This window comes from Hydra vulgaris, chromosome 10 (assembly GCF_038396675.1).
Source record: "Hydra vulgaris chromosome 10, alternate assembly HydraT2T_AEP".
In the NCBI taxonomy this organism is placed as follows: Eukaryota; Metazoa; Cnidaria; class Hydrozoa; order Anthoathecata; family Hydridae; genus Hydra; species Hydra vulgaris.
Window position 1 is genome coordinate 10,189,280 of NC_088929.1, and position 24,806 is coordinate 10,214,085.

Sequence of the window (24,806 nt, forward strand, 5' to 3'; positions counted from 1 at the left end):
TTACTTTCATCTGTTAACCTACTTCGGTATTTATTTTTAATAAAATTCATCGAAGAAAAAAATTGTTTACAATTATATGTTGAACTAAAAATGGGTATTAGACCAAAAGCAAGTTTTTTAGAATTTATATAAGTATTAGGCAGTAAAGTCCAGCATTGGAATATGATATCCTGTGGCGTATCTTTCATGTTTTCTTCATAGATGGTGATATGTGCAAGCATTGCTTCAAATTTATCAGCCCAGATACTTTTATTCCAAATCTCAACAAGCTCCAAGTGTAAGTCTGCAATATTTATTTCAGGAAATGCATTTAAATCCATCAATGTCAAATTGCATTTTAATGGCAGCATTACAAACTTTAATGTTTCCTGATATTTCCTGAAATCATGAAATCTGCTTGCAAATTGGTGAACAATTGTAGTTATTATCTCAAAAAATTGTTTACGATCAACCTTTTCTGCTTCTGAAATTATTTTCATCCTAAAGTTTCGTAAATTATTAAAATATATAAATTGGTCTCCTGAAATACCGTCTAAAAATAACTGTAATTTTTGTTCAAAAGTAATCAGTTCCAGTAGCTGGGCAGATATACTTCCTTTTCCTTGCATCTTCAGATCAAGCTTATTGAAATGTTCTGTCATATCAAGCAAAAAGTAAAAATTCTGCAGCCATTCTGATGGAGATGGTGTCTCGATAAAAATACTCATCTTGGGCAGATGTAAAATGCATCCGGCTACTGTCTTGTAGAAGGCCTCCTAGGCAAAGACTTAAGGGGTAAACAGATTCTATCTGTTGACCAGCCTTGCACTCCTTCTTCATCTATTAGACTGACGCAGATGTATTTTTAATACATTGTTTCCAGTTTAGGATGTTAAATGCTGGATTTTCTTGACTCAATGTATGGGTTTTAGCTTGTGCCTCTATTTTTATGACTAGACAACTCATTCTATTATCTCCTAATGAGGGTACAGCTCTAAAACTCAGTTTTATGGTTCTGAGGCCGGCTGGTAGTCAGGTTTCCCGAACTCTGTGGTAGCTCTTAGAGAGAGGCTGATTCCATCAACAGCTGAAAAATATCAAAGTATTAACAGTGCCATGTTGCGCATGGATGGTGTCCCTGTTTGTGCTTTTGATGTGCATTGCGGAGGCCACATTTGGAGTCCTTTGTTACGGCTTAGGGTGTATTAGTAGTAATGAGGCATTTTCTTGGGGTATTAAGCAGTGTTCTGAGTACTATCTATGCTTTGAGTCAAGTTCTTCAATTAAATTTGAAAATGAATAAAGTACCAAAAACTATAAAACACAAAAAACCATCATCATCACCAAGTTCTCTAAACCTATCATTCACTAATATTCGTGGTCTTCGAAGTAACTTTTCTTCTGTTGAGTCTTATCTCTTGCAAAGTTCACCAGACCTACTTTCTCTTTGTGAGACTAATTTGAGTTCAGCTGTTTCATCTTGCGATCTTAGTGTTGATGGTTATCTTCCTTTAATTCGTAAAGACTCCAATAGTCACATGCTTGGCCTGGGCATTTACATTCGTAAGAATTTACCCATTTATCGTGAAACTAGGTTTGAATCCACAGACTATTCTTTTATGTGCTTTTGATTAGCACCACTTCACTCTATTGTCTTTCTCTTTGTTCTATATTGCTCTCCTTCATCTCAAGACTGCATTCTTTTTGATGTTGTTTCTAATCATATTGACCAAGCCCTCTCTCTTTATCCATTAGCTAATATAGTTGTTGTCGGTGACTTTAATGCTCATCACACAGAATGGCTTGGCTCTAGTGTCAGTGACTCTGCAGGCATTAAAGCCCATAACTTTTGCCTTTCTCAATCCCTAACTTAAATAGTCAACTTTCCAACTCGCTTTCCAGACAATGCGAATCATTTACCTTCTCTTCTCGACTTATGTCTTGTTTCTAATCCAGGTCAGTGCTCAGTTTCTCCACATTCACCCTTAGGTGCTTCTGATCACAGTTTGATCTCTCTAAAACTATTATCTCATTCTTCTTCATCACCTGAATCCTCCTATTATCGAACCTCTTACAACTACCTTAAAGCTGACTGGGACTCTTTCCGTGATTTTCTCCGTGATGGCCCTTGGGTAGAAATCTTTTGTCTTCCTGTCGACAAATACGCATCTTACGTAACTTTGTGGATTCAGGCTGGCATGGAATCTTTTGTTTCCTCTCGACGATTCCAGGTCAAGCCTCACTCTCTTCCATGGTTTTCCTCACACTGTGCTGCTTCAATTACCAATTGAAACCGTTACTTCCATATTTATCAGCAAAACAATTCTCCAGAAAACAGACGCCTGTTTATTACTGCTTGAAACCATGGTAAAAAGGTTTTGTCTAACGCCAAAGCCCGCTATTCTCAGGTCATGAAATCTCGTATCTCATCTCAAAAATTAGGCTCTCGTGACTTCTGGAGAATCTTTAATAGTATCAATAATAAGGGCAAATCTTTAATTCCACCTATTCTTGTATGGTTCAGACTTTGTCACCTCACCAAAAGACAAAGCTGAATTGTTTGCTAAAAACTTTTCATCAATATCATCTCTTGATTCCACTAGTTGCGTTCTACCTAATATTGCCAACAAACAGGTTGATCCATTGCTTGACATTCGTATCACTCCAGCTTCTGTATCTAAAGTGATTTCCTGCCCAGACTCTTCACAGCTTGTGGCCCGGACACTATACCTGTTATTGTCTTGCAGAAGTGTTCTCCAAAGCTATCGTCTATACTCTCAAAAATTGTTCAGCAAGTGCTTATCAGAGTCTTGTTTTCCAGCCAGCTAGAGAGCGGCATCTGTTATCCCTATTTTTAAAATTTCTGGAGAGCGATCTGATTTGTCTAACTATAGTTAGACAAATCAGATCGCTCTCCAGAAATTTTGCCCAACAGTGATTTTGTATTGGAACCAAAATTAGTTATTTCTTATGCATTTCCATCTGCTGAATTCGAAAATGACATTAAAAATGACATATTAGCTCTAGTTTAAGAAATAAAAGCAAAAATTTTCTCTCAAGGCAAAGGTTGAATTAAGTGATCTCGAAATGAAAAATCCGAAAAAATATCTGGTCTTCAAAATTTTAGTTTATGCAAAACCGTGTACTTTGTTTTTAAGGGCGAATCAACTTAAATTTGTTAGCGAAAAAGTTGTAAAGTATAAAATAACAAACTTACGACTACAAAAGTAATAACACTCTAGTAACTTCATTATAAAAGTAATAACACTATATAAGTGTATTACTTTTATAATGTAATATATATTACTTATAACTTTTATAATTCATTCTTAGTTCAAACAACATAAGTAATCCCAAATTTTAATTGAAGTAGAAAAGCATCTAGAAAAATAGAGTGGATATTTAAATAATATTTATAACGTATAAGATCTTAAACAACTTCATAAAAACGCACTTAATAAAAAGTTTAGCATTACGAAAAAAGCTTCTAATGGTCCGTAAAAGCGCGCGGTTATTTTTAAAATCAACCAAAAAAAACTTTTTATTGGTTTATTTTTAAATTAGCGCGCGTTTTTTCGGACTGTTCGTAACGTTTCATAATGCTAAACCCTTTTATAAAACATGTTCTTATAAAGTTGTTTAAGTGTATTGTAGGAGTTCATGAAGTTTTTAATAATATTTGATTATCCACTTCATTTTTTCAGATGTTTTTTTACTTTGATTAAAGTTTGGAATTACTAATGTTGTTTGAGCAATGAATGAACTTTAAAAGTTATAAGTGCTTTATAAAAATAATAATACTATTATAGTTTTATTACTTATATAATGCAGTTAGTGACTGGAGTGTTATTGCATTTGTAATCGTAAGTTTATTGTTTTGTTTTATTTTGTTTTTTATAACTTTTTCGCTAACAATAATTTGCTCCTTAAAAACAAAACGGCTTGCATAAACTAAAATTTTAAAGACCAGATATATTTCCAGATTTTGTAAATCGCGATCGCTTATTCAACCATTGCAAGGGTAGAAATTTTCATTTTTTTAAAAAAAAATTTTTGTTTTTGACTATCCAAAATGTTTTGTTCATGTTTAAAACTTGTGATACTAGTTATGTGTGTTTGCTAAAGTTTCTGGTCTAATCTATTCTTAGTTTTTATTTTTTTATTTACTAGTGTAAAATTTCACAAATCAACATGCCAAGGAAATGTGTAAATTTAGTGGACAATTTTTGTTACATTTGTGGTAAAATAACATTTTCTTCACAGAAAAGAACTATGACACCTCTTGTGCAGACTGCTTACCAGCATTATTTCAATATGAAGGTAGAGGACCAGGATAAGTCATGGGCTCCACATATATGCTGTAGCTCTTGTTCGGTTACACTACGAGAATGGTTGAAAAATAAAAAAAGATCTTTGGCTTTTGCTGTTCCAATGGTATGGAGAAAGCCTAAAAACCATACAGATGACTGCTATTTCTGCTTGACCCCACCCATTAAAGCAGGTTTGTCAATGAAAAAAGTAGGAACAGTTAAATATACGAATCTTCCATCTGCCATTCGACCTATTCCACATTCAGATAATTTACCAGTTCCTACTCCACCACAAAGTTGTGAGTTAGAAGCAGAAAATGAAGTAGAAATAGAAGAAAACAAGCCTTCCACATCAAATGATCCTGATTTTGTATTAACAGATGTTGTGCCACACAGATTGAGTCAAGCAGAATTAAGTGATCTTGTTCGAGATCTGGACTTGTCACAGGAAAAGGCAGAACTTCTAGGGTCAAGACTAAAGCAGTGGAATCTTCTCCAACTTGATGTCAAGGTTTCACATTACAGAAAACGGCAGCAGAATCTCTTTTCTTTTTTTGAGAAAAAAAATAATCTTGTTGTTTGCATTGATGTTTTTGGATTAATGCATTGTCTTAATTTGAACTATGATCCAATTGAATGGAGATTATTCATAGACTCATCTAAGCTAAGCTTGAAAGCTGTATTACTGCACAATGGAAACCGTCTTCCTTCTGTTCCTATTGGCCATGCAGTTCACATGAAAGAGACTTATATAAACATGAAAGTTCTCCTCAACTCAATTAATTACAATAAACACAAATGGAAAATTTGTGGTGATCTAAAAGTCATTGCTATACTTTTAGGAATGCAATTAGGGTATACTAAATACTGCTGCTTTTTGTGTATGTGGGACAGTAGAGACAGAAGTTCACATTATATAAAAGAAGACTGGCCTGCAAGAAATCTCAACACAGATGAAAAAAATATTATTGCTGAACCACTTGTCGATCCAAAAGATGTTCTTCTTCCACCATTACATATTAAGTTGGGTTTGATGAAAAATTTCGTCAAAGGTTTGAACAAAGAAGGACAGGTTTTTAATTATTTAAGAAATAAGTTTCCGAAAATAAGTGATGCAAAAGTTAAAGAAGGTATTTTTGTTGGGCCACAAATACGTCATCTTATGAAGGATCCTACATTTGATGAAGTTTTGAAGGGGCCCAAAAAGGAAACTTGGGAAGCTCTTAAGGGAGTGATTAGTGGATTTTTAGGCAACAAACGAGATTATAACTACATTCAATTGGTAGCAGTACTTCTGCAAAAATATCATCAACTTGGATGTAACATGTCCCTCAAGATTCATTTCCTCCACTCACATCTAGACTTCTTCCCCCCCAATTGTGGAGCTGTTAGTGATGAACATGGGGAAAGGTTTCACCAAGTTATTTCTGTAATGGAAAAAAGATATCAGGGTCGTTGGAATGAGGCCATGCTTGCAGATTACTGTTGGTTTGTGTGTAGGGATGCTCCAGAACTAGTTTACAAAAGGAAAGCAAAAAGATCACGATTTTGTGACGATACCCCATAATCATCTTTAACCCTATTAACTTGATGATCATGATTTCTTTGTTTAAAACTATTAGAATATATCTGTTATAAAAAAAAAACAAATGTACTTGAAATATTATTATAATATGTAAATTATATGTCATATTGCTCTGTTGGAAATTAACTGAAATAAAAATTTATTGCTATTGTATATCTCAGAAACTAGAGCTAATAAAAAATTTTCGTTGTCGTTTCGTTTCATTGTCGAATAAAATTGCTTGAGATACAAAAAAAATATATTTTTTTGTTGCCTAGTGGGACGGTAGCTACCGTCCCATTAGTCTTCTTCCTATCATAAGCAAGGTTTTTGAATCTTTAATTAACAAACACTTAATCTCTTGTTAAGTTCACTTAAAATCTTGGATCTAATAACTTACTTTCTGACCATCAATATGGATTTCGATCTTCTCGTTCTACAGCTGATTTGCTAACAGTAATAACTGATAGGTTTTATCGTGCATTAGATAAAAGTGGAGAGGTTAAGGCCTTTTCTTCTTATTCTGTAACTTCAGGGGTTCCTCAAGGTTCTATCCTTGGCCCTATACTCTTTTTAATTTACACTAACGATCTTCCAGATATTCTCACATCTAAGATGGCATTGTTTGCTGATGATACTACCATTTATTCTTGTCGTGATAAGAAACCAACACTCTCTGATTGCTTGGAAGGGGCGCTTGAGCTTGAAAAGGATCTCACTTCTGCTACAGCATGGGGCTCACAGTGGCTGGTGAACTTCAATACAGATAAAACTCAATTTTTTTCAGCCAATGTATATTTATGAACGATGATGTACTCGATGAGTACTATCTAGAGTAGTATCTACTCTTCATCTTCTAGGATTAACTCTTACTTCCAATCTTTCTTGGAAACCATATATCAAATTAGTTGCAAAATTAGCATCTGCTAAGGTTGTATCTCTTTATCGAGCTCGTCACTTTCTTACTTCGGATTCTATTCTCTATCTCTATAAATCTCAAATCCGGCTTTGTATGGAATACTGTTGCCATATCTGGGGCGGATCTTCTAATGATGCCCTTTCTCTTTTAGACAAGGTGCAAAAACGCGTTGTAAACATAGTTGGACCTGCTCTTGCAGCCAACCTCCAACCATTATCACATCGTCGTAATGTTGCTTCTCTTTCTCTTTTCTACAAATACTATAATGGGCACTGATCTAAAGGGCTAGTGTCTCTTGTGCCATCTACTAAAATTTATTCTCGTGTTACTCGTCATTCAATTAAGTCTCATTCTTTTTCTGTGACTGTGTCTAAGTGCTCCAAAAACGCTTATTCGTCTAATTTTTTTCCTCGAACAACAATTCTTTGGAATTCGCTTCCTTCATCATGCTTTCCTGATTCATATAATTTGCAATCCTTTAAGTCGTCCGTCAATCGTTATCTTGCTCTACAATCTTCATCTTTTTTATTCCAGTAACTTCCAACATTAATTAGTGGTTGCTTGCAGCCTTGTTGGAAGCGAAGTTGTTTAAAAAAAAAAAAAAAAGGATTCTTTAATAGTTTGCAATGTTCTTCATTAAAATTTTTAACAGCTAAAAATTTTGTTATTTCACTTAAGCATTCAGAAAATCGTTTTAAAGTTTTTTCTCTTGACAACCAACGTACAGCTGTGAATGTAACTAGTTCTTTATGTATAAAATCCATTTTTTCTAACAATGCTGTAAAGATTCTGTGATTTAACAATTTTGTTCGAATGAAATTTACTATGGGCACAATGATTTCCATTACATTTTTCAGCTGTGATGTTGGTCCTAAAGATTTTGCAACCAAAGCTTCCTTATGTAAGATACAATGAAATGAAATAATTTCATGAGAAACATGACTGGAAAATAGTTTGATAACGCCTTTGTTTTTTGCAATCATAGAAGGTGCTTCATCAGTTGCAATGGATACTATACGCTCAATGTTTATATTTTTTGTTTCCAAACATTTCAAAACTGATTCTGCAATATTTTCCCCTCTCGTTTGTCCCTTCATAGGCAACAATTCAAGAAGTTCCTCTTGTACACCGGAAGCTGTTATGTATTTGACCATTACGCAACATTGAGATATATCAGTGACATCTACAGATTCATCAATAGCCAGAGACAAAAATTCAGCCGTTTAAATAATAATTAACTTACCGTCTTTATATATTAAAAAAAGCTAAAATTAAATTACAATTACAAAATATATTTGAATAATTGAAAGTCAAAATAAATAATAATTAAAATAAGTTTGTTATATATAATATAAACTCGAATAATTGTTCAAATATATTTTTGCTTTTGTACTTTGCATTCGAAGCACCATCGCATCAACGATATGTTTCTTTTTCATTTTTGAAAAAATTGGCAAATATGCATTTAGTACATAAAAATATGTGCAAAAAAGTTTCAAAAATGATTAGTTTTCTCCTTCATTTTTGAAAAATTGAAAAAAATAGACACATAAAAGAATAGTACATAAAAATATATGAAAAACTAGAAAACAATAATAAATATATGGGAGAGGGGCGGGGGAATAAGCAATTTTTTAATTCATTTTTGTAAAAATTTTCTCTAGAAAATACAAAAGTAAAAATAAAAAGAAGTTAATATTTTTAATATTATAAATCTATATGAGAGCCACATTTCTTCAACAAAAGAGCCGCAGGTTCCCGACTACTGGTCTGGTTTAATGTCCTTTCGTTGGAAATGGCTCTACATTTTGCAATTTTATTCTAAGTTTTGTATTTTGGCTTCCTTTATTCAGCGTGGTTGTTAAAAACCAATGTAACCAAAATAAAAGTTATTTCTTGAAATGACCAACTCGAATAATTGTTAGATAATAGAATAATAAAGGAATAACTGTTTTCTGGAATGGACTAATTGAATTTAGTTCATTCCAGGCAACAGTTTTATGAATAACTATTAATAAATAAACAAAACAAAATAAAAAAATTTTTTTTTTTTTATTATAGGTCCCCCAAGAAGTCCTAACGGTATTGTCACAGAGCACCACGGAAGTGCATTTAACCAGGAAGTTCACGCCTCCTTCCTTACCGTGACGCGAAAATTATCCAGAGCTCGTTTCGAACCTGGATCTCCTGCTTATAAAGCAAGCGTTCTAACCCTTGCGCCACGGCCGCACAATTTTCATTTCGGAGTGGCTGTATCGACCTGAGCTGACCAGTGCCGTCCCGAATGGGGGGGGGGGTGAGGGGGTATCCCCTACCCCAAAACTATTATATATGCATTTGAGTTAGCACATTTGTACATTTAGTTGGCAAGTTTTAAAGTATTGTTGTCTTATTGTTATCTTTCTTTCTAAAAAGTTATAAACTCCAACTTTAAAGAAAAATAAAATATTAGAGAAAAAAAGTAAGGTTACGACCGCCTTGCCCAGGAAACAAGTTTAACATGCACGTTCATCGGGACTACACAAATGCTGTCAAGATAAAGTAAAATCATAGTAAAGCCGGAATGATAAAGTAAAATTAAAAAAAAAAAAAGATTTAAAAAAGTGGAGTTCTCTCCAGTGCTCTGACAACAATTTCAACTTGTACTTTTATTAAGTTTACACAATTGCTGGAAGGTTTACACATGCATGAATTACCCATAGCTTAGAAATTATGCCCCCTTTCCCCCTTCTTCCACCAACAAACTTTCATTATGGCCATTAACCTAATCTGCTAAACAAAAACAAAAAAAAAAAAAAAATCAATGATTATTTAGCAGCCCCTATTAGCACTCATGCGACAGGGAGCCCGTCTCTATACTACTAGTATAGCCGCGTGTTGGCTATATTTGCCCCTAATTATAATAGAACTATCCTTTAATGATATATGTGAAAAAAAAAATCCTTTCCCGATTCCCCACCACAAACATTCCCCACATACATCAGAGTATTACCTGATGTATTACCCAGAAGTGCCCTCAAACAGGCAATAGATTTGATTACGCCACCTATCTCAAAATTTAAGTTAAATCAACATGAAGTGACTGTTCTTTGAGAAAGTAAATAATATAACTTACTTTTTACTTACTTACCAAGTAAAGTATGAAATTTCAAAGAAAAATATTACTTTTATTTGTAAAAGTAAATAACAATTTTTTTCAAATTACTTTTATGTGAGCTGATTTTGCTAATTACTTACTTTTACACGTTAAAATAATTTGTTGTTACGATGTAGTTTTATTTTACTTTTTAAAGTAAGTGTTATGTCTTTTAAATATTATATTTATGTAAGTTTATTTCGTAATTAAATTTTTTTACATTTAAAAAGTAAATTACATTTCGATGTAAATTTTTTACATAATTATAACCAAAATTACTTTTTAAAGTAGTTTACTTAACATAACTTACCATTAAAAGTAAGTTACATATACAAGTAAAAGTAAAAATGTAAATAACTTTTACTTGTAAAAGTAAATTACTTTTTCAAGTAACACTTACTCATTTAAAAAACTTAACTTAAGTAATTAAGTTTACGCGTTATATAATTTATGTAAAAAAAAACTTTGAGTAATTTGACCAAGTTGAGCATCATATATGATGTTGATTACTAAATCTAGATACTTACTACTAAATCTAATATACTTGTTGGTTTATCAACAGCCATTTAAAAAGTTGAAGTTAAGATGTAAATAATTGTTTTGCAAATTATTAATAAATGCTTGTTTGAGACCCTCAATCGTTTAAAGTTACATCAACATAAGATTAACTCTTCAAACAATAAAATTGAAATGGAAAAAAACACCCTTTGTTTACCTTTTTTTAAGCAATTATATTTATTTAAAAAAGTAACATATAAGGAATAGTAGTTTACTATACGCTCTGTCTCCATCTTTATACAATTTTAGAATGTACTAATTGCTCTGCCTAGAGTATCGCAAAATAAACGCGTGTTTATATTGTTTCATACTTATAATATGGAAGTATAAATTTTATACTTCTATATATTTTTAATGATTAAACAGGTATTTGATAATTATAATTTGACATATGTATTTGATTCTAATTCAACACTGAAAAAAAAAAAAATGTTTGCGGCAAAATGCAGCGCGAAATTAGAATTTTTATACATTTAAGACAACGAAATGTGATTTTTGTCGTTAACAGATCTGGTAAAATTGTACAAAATGTATTTAATAATTTAATAATGTGATATTTGATATGTGTATTTAATTAATATTAGATACATATAACAAACTTTAGTACAACCTTTACAACATCAGTATTTATTTAAAATTAAATACATATCATATGTATTTAATTTTATGACATATGTCATATGTCATTTGACATATGTCATATGTCAAATTATAATTTAATTATAATATTAAATACCTGTTTAACTATTAAAAATTTTAATAAAATGTATTTAATAATTCCACAATTTTATATTACTAATAAGTAGTATAGTTGTTTTGAATGTCTCCATAAACTGAAGTAATTTTAAAGTTAATTTGGCATAAACACTCATTCAAGATAAAATAATATTTTGTATACAAAACAAATTTTTAAAGTAATGGCTAATGTGGGAGATAGGTGTCCTATGATAACAGCAAATTATTTCTTATTTTTGACTACACTACATTATTGTTCTGACAACAGTTATGACCAGAATTTTTGAGTACATAACATTGTTTGTTACAATATAATTATTCTTTTATTATTTTGCACTTCAAGTAGTGTTACAATTTATGAACAGTTATTTAGTTTTAGCTAACATTCTTCAAACTGGCCATTTTTTATAATAAGTTTTTCCAATATGATTGTTACATTCAAGTTTCGTTACTTCAGAGACATTTAGGAAGTAATAATAAGAGTCCCTAGTAGTGAGACAGAAATCTCATGATGATAAATCTTACAATGATTGATGGATGAGAGACTATTATCTTTACAAGATATTTTGTTTCATTAGTGGTTATAAACAGGAATTATATGATTGTCACTGGATATCTTATTGTTGAATCTTTTCTTCATAATTAAATTCATGCCACATCATTTAGGCTAATCACAAAAATTTTATTGTCTCTTCGCAACATCTAAATAATATGTTAATGGAAAAATCAACATTATAACTTCAGGAAGATATAAAATTCTTCTAAATATTATTATTTGGCTAACTCAAACACTGAAATACCTTTTCAATATTGTTGGATGCTTTAGATGTAGCATTTAAAAATCAAAATTGGGAATTTACTACATTAGCATGCTACATATAGAGAAACAAATTATTTGCTACAATATTAATAGGTTCAGAAAAGCATAGAGAATTCCAGACCTATCTAAATAAAGCTAGCTTAAATTTTTAACTGCCCATATTGATATATTTTTTGGTAGCTGTTTGAAGGGTGAATTGATCAGTTTTGTAAAAAACCATTTGAAACTTCTTTAATTTCACCAAGTGTTAGTTGTACAGAAAAGTAAACAATTTATCTTTCAACAAAATGGCATTTCAACTCACACAGTTGACACTATCAAAAAATCTTTTCATTTTTTGATCTTAATTTAATTGAAAATATTTGGTAACAGGTCAGCAATCATTTTTTATATCACTAATTCAATTAACAGAGTGCTTTGAGCAAATGCTTTAAAGTTTTTGAATGAGTACTGGTTGAATATACTGAGATTTGCATGATGTTTGTTGAATTAACGCAGAAATGAATACTTCTTTGCTATAAGGCTACATAAATATTAAATTTATTTTTTGTTGTATTCTTAAATTTGTTTAAACTATTGAGTTTCTCATTTTTTATATATTTTTATTTTTTATATTTTTATTTTTTATACTTAATTAATTTTTGTAAGTTAATTTTACTTATTTTATTGTAGAAATTGGAAGATATTTTAATTAAAGAATTTTTAGTGGAATTAATTTGCTGTTTTGAGTCAAAATTATAAAGATATAAATTTAAAATATAAATATAGGAAATGAATCTTTCATTTGCTATATTTAAGTAACTTTCAAAAAATTATTATTGCAAGTTACTTAAAATTTCAGATCATTATTATCATCCTGAAATTCCAGGTTTTTATTCTCAATCTGAAATTTAAGGTTTTCAATGAATTTTACAAAAATATCTTGTCAAAATATTTTTTCTTAAAGTATTATTTTGTATTATATTTAATTGTTTTTGTAAATTTATTATTTAGCATTATCAATGTTGTTGTTACTATTGTTATTTCTATTATTTAATTAACACTGTTATATAGATTTTGCACATAATTATGCCTGTAGCAGAGCTTCAAAAAGATTCAAATCTTCCATGGCAAGTTACTTATTATTACTATTAAATAAAATTATGAATTAATTTTTTTGTTATTTATGTTAAAAACTTGTTTTAATGATGAAACCATGATTCTTATTCAGAAGCTGAAATTAATAGATTTTTTAAAGCAATTGGTTTTTGACATAATTAAAAACTAGGCTATAAAAATACATTTATTTTAACCATAAACAGAAAAAAATAAATAGAGATTTAAAACAAAGTATTTTTTTTTTACTTTTCTAAAACTGTAAAGTAAATCTTACACTGTCACAGTTAAACTTTTGTTAAATCAATGTTTCTCTAGGTATCCTTTTACTTTTTTTTTGAATAACTTACTTAAATGTATTTTTTTTAATTATGAGATATATTAATTACATCTTTAAAAAAATATATATCTTTATAAATTAAAATATTTGAAAAAGCAAAGAAATAGTCACTTAAAAAAAAAAACCAAATAAATTTTATTTAAATATATAGACTTATAGGGTTACCATGACAGGTCAGTAGTGAAAGATAAATCCAGGTATTAAATGTAAATAGAGTTAAGCAGAGTGAAACTTGGAACACTCTGAGTTGAAAACTCAGAGTGTTTCATTTATTAATAGCAGTAAACAACTGAGTTTTGTTTGAACTACGTCACCAGCCGCTGTGGATTCTCTGTGGAGCTGTCACAGAAGATAGATCACATTCAAGATTGACTTTTTTCTAAGCTATCAAAAAAGAGTGTTAGTTTGTCAAGATTTGAATACATAGTTGTGTCAGGATTACAGTTACTGTAGTGGTTTAGTGCTTGTTTCATAGCAAGGTTTTATAATTCTGGTGCTCCTGTTGGTTCTCTGCATTTAGGTCTTGTTTGGCACCTGTTTTGAAGTTTGATAATTAAATGTTGTTAATGACTGACGCTTTTGTAATCTCCTAATGAGGGTACATCTCTGAAACATTGTTTAATGATTATAAATCAGGCGTGCATTGGCTGTGTGTTGCATATTATTTTGATATACATAGAGGCAATTGCATAACTAGTTGTCTAAGCTATGAACAAATAACCTACCTAATACTAAAGTAATACCTTGGCTAAAAATTTAGTTGTTTTCAATTTTCTATTCAGATAGTTAACTCTCTGACTTGTGGTACGTGATAGATATGTGAGAAGCAGGGATGCGGAATCCCAAAATAGACTCCGGATTTGAAAGTCACAAAAAGATTACTTAATCCTAGTTTTTGGTATCCAGGAGCTCTAAAAATATAAATAAGTTTATGGACTACTAATAAGAAAAAAATTTAGACTTTTTGGTTAGAGGAACAATCGTTTTTTGAGCCCGGAATATAATGGCAGCAAGGACCTCAGGATTCCGGGCTTAAAAACAATAAGTTTCAAGTCATTAAATCCCATGAATTTTTTTATTATAGCAGATAATTAGTCAACAAACATGTTTAGAGCTTCTGGACTTGGAAAAAGTAGAGATCTAAAGCCGGAGTCCTTTTGGGACTCTGCATCCCTGGTGAGAAATAGTCAACTCTCTGACTTGTTTTCTAGACAACCCAAATTGTTTACATCAGCTCTTTTATTTGTTTTTTATGTTTTTTGCTCAGTTCCCCTTACTCTCCTAGAATAGTTGAATAGCTGTCTCAAGAACAAATGTATTTTTTATCATTACTCTAAGGCTTATTGTTTTCAGGCCTATTAAATCTTGTATTTTACAAGAGATATAGAAGTCTAGAGACTTCTATATCTCTTCTAAAAAATTTTTGGAAAGTTTTATTAGCAAAAAGAGTAGTTTCCTTGATTGCAGCAAGGATTTGGGAGGTGAATTAAAAAAATAAAAAGACAAATCTAATGTGCTTTGTCCTAAGCACTACTGAAGTTGACAAACAACCTAAAAAAGCTAAATTTTTGGAAAAAAAATAAATCTTTTAGGCATTTATTTAAAAAAATTAAAAATACTGACAATTTAGAAATAAAGTTACAAGAAAATCAGTATACTGTAACATAAGTTTTAGTAACACTTCTTTCATTAATTAAAAGATTAGTTCAACAATACCTTCATTTTTGTCAGTTTCAACATTCACTGTTAGTATAAAGTCTTGATCATATATTATTCTCTGTATCAGTATATTGATATATTATTCTCTCTATCAGTATATGTGTATATTGACAACTGATGACAATAACTTTTTATTCAAATCTTTATGAGGTTTTTTGTTGTCTTTAAAATGTTGTTTTAGATAAGATAAGTGTGAGACTTTTACTCATTTACTCAACTTCTGTTGTAGTAATTTTGACATATTTAAAGCTTCCTTGAAAGTAATTTAATGTTGTTTTAAAGTATATGTTATTTCAATCCACGATGACAGAGAGGAAAAGATTATCATAAACAATAGGCTGCAAATGAAGAATACGTAACAATACAGGCTGGTTCATTGTTAAAGTATCTATGTACACCACAGAGAAATAAAAATGGCACAGTTGAGTTAAACAATCTAGTTGAAGCAGACAGGGAAGTCAATGAGATGACAGTATAAAAAAAAAGTGTTTTACATTATATAATTCAAAAGAGTTTGAATTACATAATGTTATACACGTAACACACCAAAAATCTGAAGTGCATGAAATCAATAAATTATCTAATTTATATGTTAGTTATGGTGATCCGGCTACTTGGTTCGTATTTGATGATGAAATGTGACAACTTTTGAGAGAACGTGGACCAAAATAAGTCAATCACTTTGATTTTCTTAAGGACAGTATGCAAAGAAAATTTAAAAAAAAGCCATAACAACTGCCAGATTGTCGATGGAGATGAAGATTGCAGACATTAGCTGCAGTATATTCTGTAAGTAAGGACTCTGTGTATTGCTTCAGCTGCAAGCTGTTTATTAATAGCACAATAGCCGCAATATTTCTTTCTTCTATTGGTTCATATGATTGGAAAAATATGTTCGCAATTTCGTCAGGGCATGAAAAAAGCAGTAAACATCTAGCGTATTTTATCATGTAAAACTGAACACTGCTAGTAACAAAAACTTTCTAAAATTTGTGGAATTTCTAGCTTTGTTTGTGGATGAGCATCTTCGGAAAATTAAAGACAATCAAACACATGTACATTACATAGGCAAAGACATACACAATTAATTGATTCATCTTTTATCCAATACAATAAAACAAATAATTCATTGTGTGCTCAATCTGGTGCTCAAAAGTACTTTTCAATAATTATAGATTGTACACTTGATGCTGGTTATGTTGAACAAATGACTATAATCATTCACTTTGTGGATGTGATTTCAACACCAGGAAATGACATTGCAGCAATAGCATTTATAAAGGAACATTTCTGAGATTTTGTGTCTCTAAAGAATACAACTGATGAAAACAACATATGGTATGGCTGAAACTACTTTTAAGCAGTTAGGCAAGATGTCTTTATCTATTAAAAACTTGTGGTTGAGGATATGATAATGGCAGAAATATAAAGGGAAAAAAAGGGTGCCCAATGAAAATTTTTAGATATCAATCCAGAACATTGCTTATTCCTTGCGGTACACTTGCATTAAATTTGGCTGTTAATAATGTTGTTAAATGTTGCTTAGAAGCAGCAACCTTTTTTGATCTGGTGCAACATTTGTATGTTGTCTTTTCTGCATCAACTCGTCGCTGAGAAGTTTTAACTCAACATGTTTCTAGCTCTTTGTTAAACCACCGACTGAAACAAGATTGGAAAATCTAATTGATGGTGATTTAACATGGGTAGATGCACGGTTTATTGGAAATACCATATCTAGTTTTAAGTCTGTTGTTTCTTGGGCTGTGTTATGACATGTTGTTTAAGATCAACAAAACTAACAAACAGCTTCAGGCAAAAAAATTATGTGACAAATTATCTTAAAAAAACAAAGAAGTTTCTCGTATATCTTTAATTTAGATAAAACTCAATTTTTTTCATCTAATCGTTATCCCAATAATATAGATCTTCCTATATTTATGAATGGTAATGTACTTGAAGAGTCATCTACCCTTCATCTTCTAGGACTAACTCTTAACTCCGATCTTTTTTGGAAACCATATATCAAATTGATTGCAAAACTAGTATCTGGTAAGGTTGCATCTCTTTATGGTACTTGCCACTATCTTACTCAGGATTCTATTTCTTATCTCTAAATCTCAAATCCATCTTTGTATGGACTACTGTTGCGATATCTGATGTGGATCTTCCAATTATGCCCTTTCTCTTTTAGACAAGGTGCAAAAATGCATTGTAAACATATTTGAACCTGCTCTTGCATCCAACCTTCAACCATTATCACATCATTGTAGTGTAGCTTCTCTTTCTCTTTTCTATAAATACTATAATGGCCACTGCTCTAAAAAGTTGTGATGGCACAAGAGTGCCTCTTGTGTCATCTACTAAATTCATTCTCATATTACTTGTCATTCAATTAAGTCTCATCTTTTTACTCCAAAAGGTGCTCCAAAAGTTCTTATTTGTCTAGTTTTTTTTCCTGGAACATAAATTCTTTGGAATTCTCTTTCTTCATCTTGCTTTCCTGATTCATATAATCTGCAATCTTTTAAGTTGTCTGTCAATCATTATCTTGCTCTATTAACTCCAATCTTTCTTGGAAACCATATATCAAAGAATTCCAATTAGATTATTCCAATTAAAATAAAAAATGAAAATAAATCACACTCCTTATTTTGAAATTATATTATTAATGTATAAAGCTTTACACAAATATACACTTATATATGATTATGCATGTATATATTCTTCAGAATAAAAGTACATAATGTATTTATATAACTTTACCAATTCTTTGTGAAAATTAATTTAGGGGGGAGGGGGAGCGCAGTGAGACAGGTCTGACTAGGGTGCCAAATACTCTTGCACCAGTCCTGGGAGTATGATATTATTTTTGAATGTCAGCCTGTAAATGACAAAACAATTTATTTCCAATAAATTTCCAATACTTAATTACTTCTTTTTTAATGGCTTGGCTAATTGGAATTCTTGCAATAGTTTTATTTTTATTTTGGTAATTATTAATTGTTAGATAAATTAGAATTTTTCTTCCTAATCACTTTACACTTTTATTATTTATAATAATAAGGAAAAATTTGAATCATATATATTTAATTATTATAGTATTGAAAATATTAGTGAATATTAGTGTGTTTTTTTGTTTTTTTTGCTTGATAAATACAGTAAAAGTGATTTTGATAACTATTACAAATTTAAATCCAAATCAAATTTAGACTTATAATCAAATAAACAAATTTAGACAAATAATTGAGTTTTGACATGTCTCATATGCTCTAAAATAAATTTTTTTTAGCATTTTTTGCTTTTTTAAATTTTGTATGATAATATATTTTTTTAAATAATTTTAAGGGTTGAAAAATATAGACCAGCTTGCCTTGATGATCTAATTTCACACAAGGACATCATTGACACAAGTAATAAATATATATTGTTTTTTTGTTTGTATTTGTTATAGATCTTATGTATTTTTTATGAAAGTTAATTGAAGATGTTTATTTTGATATTCTTTATTTATATCTTAATTGCCCCATTTATTACTAATGTGTATTGAAAGTTGAAATATTTTTTTTGTTTGTAGAGAATGGTATTGTTTTCTCTTTTTATTTTTATATTTATCATTAAAATAACTTAAATACTTTTATAATAAATATTTTTATTATAAAATAAATAAATGTTAATCATTGTTCATAAAACAAAGCTGAGTGTGATAAATGATAAGAATTTTTAATGTTTAATGTCTGATCCTAGTCAGTGATCAGTTTCTCCACATTCACCCTTAGGTGCTTCTGATCATGGTTTGATCTCTCTAAAACTATTATCTCATTCTTCCTCATCATCAGAATCCCCTATCATTGTACCTCTTACAACTACCTTGAAGCTGACTGGGATTCTTTCCATGATTTTCTCCATGATGGCCATCAGATTGAAATCTTTCATCTTCCTGCTGATAAATGTGCTTTTTATGTAACATTTTTTATTCAGGCTGGCATGGAATCTTTTATTGCCTCTTGACAATTCCAATTTAAGCCTCACTCTTCTTCATGGTTTTTCTCTTATTGTGCTGCTACAATTTCCAATTGTAACCATTACTTTCATATCTATCAGCAAAACAATTCTCTAGAAAACAGACATCTGTTTACTATTTCTAGAAACTATTGTAAAAAGGTTTTGTTAAACACCAGAGCCCGCTATTCTCAGGTCACAAAATCTTGTATATCACCTCAAAAGTTAGGCTCTAGTAACTTCTAGAGAATCTTTAACCGTATCTATAACAAGGCAAATCTGTCATTTCACCTCTTTTATATCGTTCAGATTTCATCACCTCACCTAAAGACAAAGCTGAATTGTTTGTTAAGATTTTTCATCAATATCTCTTGATTCCAATAGTTGTGTTCTACCTGATATAGCTGACAAACAGGTTGTTCCGCTGCTTGATGTTTGTATCACTCCAGCTTCTGTATCTAAAGTGATTTCCTGATTAGACTCTTCTACAACTTGTAGTCCAGACAACATACTTGTTATAGTCTTGCAGAAGTGTTCTCCGGAGCTGTTGTCTATACTTTCAAAACTATTTAACAAGTGCTTATCAGAGTATTGTTTTCCAGCCTGCTGAAAAGCTGCTTCTCTTATCCCTATTTTTAAAAATTCTGGAGAGCGATCTGACTCGTCTAACTACTGACCCATTAGTCTTCTTCCTATCATAAACAAGGTTTTTGAGTTTTCAATTAACACTTGATCTTGAATCTTGAATATAATAAATTACTTTCTGATATCAATATGGGTTCCCATCGTCTCGTTCTACTGCTGATTTGTTAACAGTAATAACTGATGGGTTTTGTTGTGCATTAGATAAATGTGGAGAGGTTAAGGCTATCGTTCTCGACATTTCTAAAGCCTTTGATAATGTTTGGCATGATGGTCTTCTCCATACGCTCTCTTCTTACAGTGTATCAGGTAACATCTTTAGGATTATTGAATCCTTTCATACCAATTGTAGTTTTAAAGTTGTCCTCAATGGACAGCATTCTTCTTCATTTCCTGTAACTTCAAGAGTTTCACATGGTTCTATCCTTGGCCCTAAACTTTTTTAATTTACATTAACAATCTTCCAGAAATTCTTACATCTAAGGTGGTATTGTTTGCTGATTATACTACCATTTGTTCTTATCCTGATAAGAAGCCAACACTCTCTTATTGCTTGGAGGGGGCATTTAAGCTTGAAAAAGATTTTACTTCTGCTACAGCATGGGGCTCTCAGTAGCTGATGAACTTTAAATCTGATAAAACTCAATTTTTTTCAACTAATCATTATCGCAATAATCTAGATCTTCCTATATTTATGAATTGTAATGTACTTGATGAGTCATCTACCCTTCGTCTTCTAGGATTAACTCTTACTTCAAATTTTTCTTGGAAACCATATATCAAATCGATTGTTAAATTAGCATCTGCTAAGGTTGCATCTCTTTATCAAGCTTGCCACTTACTTACTCTGGATTCTATTCTTTATCTCTATAAATCTCAAATCTGTCCTTGTATGGAATACTGTTGCCATTTCTGAAGCGGATCTTGGAATGATATCCTTTCTTGTTTAAATAAGGTGAAAAAACGCATTGTAAACATAGCTGGACCTGTTCTTGCAGCCAAACTTCAACTATTGTCACATCGTTGTAATGTTGCTTCTCTTTCTCTTTTCTATAAATGCTATAATGGGTGTTGCTCTAAAGAGTTAGCGTCTCTTGTGCCATCTGATAAAATTCATTCTCATGTTGCTTGTCATTTAATTAAGTCTCATCTTTTTACTGTGACTGTTCCTAAGTGCTCCAAAAATTCTTATTCGTCTAGTTTTTTTCCTGAAACATCAGCTCTTTGGAATTCGGTTCCTTCTTGTTTTCCTGATTCATATAGTTTGCAATCTTTTAAGTCGCCTGATAATTGTTATCTTGCTTTATAAACTTCATCTTTTCTCTTCGAGTAACTTTCAACACTAATAGTGGTTGCTTGCAGCCTTGTTGGAAGTAAAGAACTTAAAAAATGTTTCAATGCTTGTGTGGTTTGGATGGGTTTCCATAAGGTTGAGGCAAACTTATGGAAAACTTTTATTTTGGTATATATAAAAATTATCTTTTTATACAATTTGTTTCTGTGATGTTTATTGATGTTAATGACAAAATTTAACTTTTAACAATATTTTAATAATTAAATATCAATGCTGTGTTTAAGTTACATTTTTTAGAGTTTACCCTTTTTTTTTTATGCAGTAAAATCTCATAAAGCCTAGGACTAACAAAATTACCATCCAAAATTGATGAACTCTTTTTTCCTTGAGCCACAATAAAATTGGGGATTTTGTGTTAGAGTTGTCCTCCATTTTTTTTAAAAAATAATAAGAGTTTTGAACTTTTATATGGAAAAAATCTCTAATACTAATCAAGCTAAATCAAAAGATCAACTATTAATAAAATATTTCAAACTTTCCTACATTGGAAAATTATCAGACTTCACCAAAAGAAATTAAGAAAAATTATTATAAAGTGATTATTTAAAAGACATTGTAAATCTGTCTCCATAAAGTTATTTTCACTTCATTAAAATTTCTAACCTATTTTCACCTAAAGATCTGATTCAAATAAAGTTCAAATCATTTGTTGTCTATAAATTTGTTTGCCCAAAATATAATTCTTGTTATATTGGAGAGACAGCTTGTCATCTAAAAACACAAATGATTGAGCGCTATCAGAAAGACAAAAACTTGCATAGTTAAACATCTCCTTGCTGACAATAAATGTTTTTCTATATTAAATTCATCCTCTAATAAATTTGAACTCAAATTAAAGGAAAGTATGTATATAAAATAGCAAAAGCCAAATATGACCAAACAGATTAATCATTGACTCACTCTGTGTAACTATAATTAACATTTTATATATATATATATATATATATATATATATATATATATATATATATATATATATATATATATATATATATATATATATATATATATATATATATATATATATATATATATATATATATACAACCCGTAGATGTTGTCCGCAAGTTTTTTCCATATTTTGTTGACAAAAAGTAAAAATTAAAATGCAAGACCAGAATTATTTTTTTTTATTAATTGAGAGACTGCCTGCCCCAACCAAACCCTCAGTCGATGTAGCAACACTCCCTTGCGGGTCAGGCTAAAAGATAGTAGATGTAGCAGCACTCCCTTGCGGGTCAGACTATTTGTCAGTCGATGTAGCAGCACTCCCTTGTGAGACAGGCTATAAGATAGTCGATGTAGCAACACTCTGCACATGATTTACAGTAAAAAAAAATAAAAATAAAAACATTTTATTAAAAAAATTAAAAATAAAAAAATTTTATTAAAAAAATAAAAATAAAAACATTGTTTATATTGTTAAAAACATTCAGAATGTTTTTAAAACATTCTGGTCAATTAAATTTGCGTTTTTGTGGTTTTTTTAAAAACGATTTATTTGTAATTAAATTAATGGTTTTTACTTTCGTCCAACATGCAAATGTTGGACAAAAGTCAAAAGTAATTAAAAGTGATGTATATGTTGGCGTAAGAATCACTTTTTTCCTTCCGCTCTTCCCAAAGACAACAAACTATAGATCTATATATATATATATATATATATATATATATATATATATATATATATATATATATATATGTATATATATATATATATATATATATATATATATATATATATATATATATATATATATTAGTAGTAGAAAATCACTTAACAAAAATTTTTCCATTTAACACTGTGTTTCATCAACAAAGATTCATCAGAAATGCATTTCTGATGAATCTTTGTTGATGAAACACAGTGTTAAATGGAAAAAATTTTTGTTAAGTGATTTTCTACTACTAATATAATTGCTCTGTTCTTTTAAGAACATTGAGCACTCTATTGTGTAGAATACTTTTTAAAGTTATTTAAATATATATATATATATATATATATATATATATATATATATATATATATATATATATATATATATATATATATATATATATATAATTTTCACTATATATATATATATACATACATATACATATATATACATACATATATATATATATATAATACATATATATGTATATATATATATATATATATAGAGAGAGAGAGAGAGAGTCTTTTATTGCTATCTTTTTATTATATCATAATTGCAGGCATGGACAGTAATGGCTTGCAATCAAGCGCTATTGCTGACCACGCAAATAATTTTATTTTTTGACAACTTGACCACGACTGTTTAGATTTTCAAATGATTTTTAAACATCCACTGAAAAAAGAAAAGCTAGCTAAGTTTAAACTAGGAAGAAAATAAAAAAAAAATGTAATGAAACAAGAAAACAATTCCTTACAAAAAAGAAAATATATAAGCGCTAAAATAAAACTCTAAAAACTCGAACTTGAAGAGAAAATTACTTGTTGTTACGTTTTTGATTATGTTTAAAATAAATTACTTGAAAATTTATCTTTTGAAACGTTTTATTAAGGTTACACAAAACTCTTTTACAAATTACTTCTAATGATTGTTTAACGAGTAAATAAATTTTATTTAAATTACTAAAAAGTGTTATATATATTATTTTTAAATTGTATAAACATTTATTTTTTCCAAAAAGTTGTAAAAAAAATTGTTGAAAAAAATACTGTAGTCTATTTAAAATAGTAATTTTGAATCATTTCATGTTCTGATTAGTTAGTCAAGTTTAAAAAAAATTTGATTAATTCTTTCTAAAAATAGAAACAAAAAAAAAAAAGCAGTTAAATCATCCCATTGCAATGGAAGATTTAATTCAACTTTATTTAAAACTTAAAAGATTATCTTTTAAAAGAGTTTTAGAAAGACATGGAAAAATAGTTTCAAACAAATTATTATATTTAAATTTATCATAAAACATGCCTACATAAAAAAAATTTAAATATAACATTTGTTAATTAACACAAAATATTTTAAACAATTACTATAATTACTTTTTTATTTTATTTAAAGCCTTCTTGTAAAATAAAAACTTAAGAATAGATCAACAATTAAGTTATTTATAACGTAACAATTATTTTTTATGACTTAAATTGTTAAAGATCAAAACTGTCGTGGTCAAATTGTAAAGAAAAAATATTATAAGCATGGTCAGTTACAGCATGCGATCACACACCATTCCTGTCCAAGCCTGAATTGCCGGATCTTGTTAAATTTGTTAAAGGTTTTATAATTGTAGTTTACATTGATTTTATTGTCTTTTATGATGCTTTATTTTGTACATATATAACCTTTTTTTTTTGCAATATAGTATAAATTTTAAATATCATTTTAACTGAAGATGGCTTATGTCGAAACATGTATTAATTTTATTAAATATGGTTTTAAAGAAAAAATTTAAAAAATTTGTCTTATTAATAAAGATAATTACTTATTTTGTGCTAAATAGAAACTTTGGACAGAGCAGTGGTGCCCCTGTGCTGGTGCCTGCCATAAGGAAAATTTATAAAAGCATTATTATGCCGTATGAAGGCATTCTTTTTTGTTCTTAATTTAATCTGTTTTTTAAGATTGTTCTTAAAGAAACAGATTAAATAAC

At 29.7% G+C, this 24,806-nt stretch overlaps 2 protein-coding genes across 5 annotated transcripts in view; one reads left to right on the forward strand and one right to left on the reverse strand.

Moving 5' to 3' along the window:
- Nucleotides 1-3,792: 3,792 nt before the first annotated feature.
- LOC100208083 (replication factor C subunit 5) overlaps nucleotides 3,793-24,806 on the forward strand; it is a 52,818-nt gene continuing 31,804 nt past the window's right edge. The window contains exons 1-3 of one of the 4 annotated variants that reach the window (XM_065807232.1): nucleotides 3,793-3,842; nucleotides 13,075-13,130; nucleotides 18,521-18,585. In XM_065807232.1, the coding sequence (XP_065663304.1) occupies nucleotides 13,090-13,130; nucleotides 18,521-18,585 (106 nt within the window). In that variant the 5' untranslated portion in view covers nucleotides 3,793-3,842; nucleotides 13,075-13,089. Of the gene's footprint in view, nucleotides 3,843-10,805; nucleotides 10,833-10,918; nucleotides 10,997-13,074; nucleotides 13,131-18,520; nucleotides 18,586-24,806 lie in introns of those variants that run through there. The other 3 variants (XM_065807229.1, XM_065807231.1, XM_065807230.1) reach the window with 3 other exon arrangements.
- On the reverse strand, nucleotides 7,270-7,926 carry LOC136086129 (general transcription factor II-I repeat domain-containing protein 2B-like). The gene has a single exon (XM_065808402.1). The coding sequence runs from the start codon at nucleotides 7,924-7,926 to the stop codon at nucleotides 7,270-7,272; it is 657 nt and encodes a 218-aa protein (XP_065664474.1).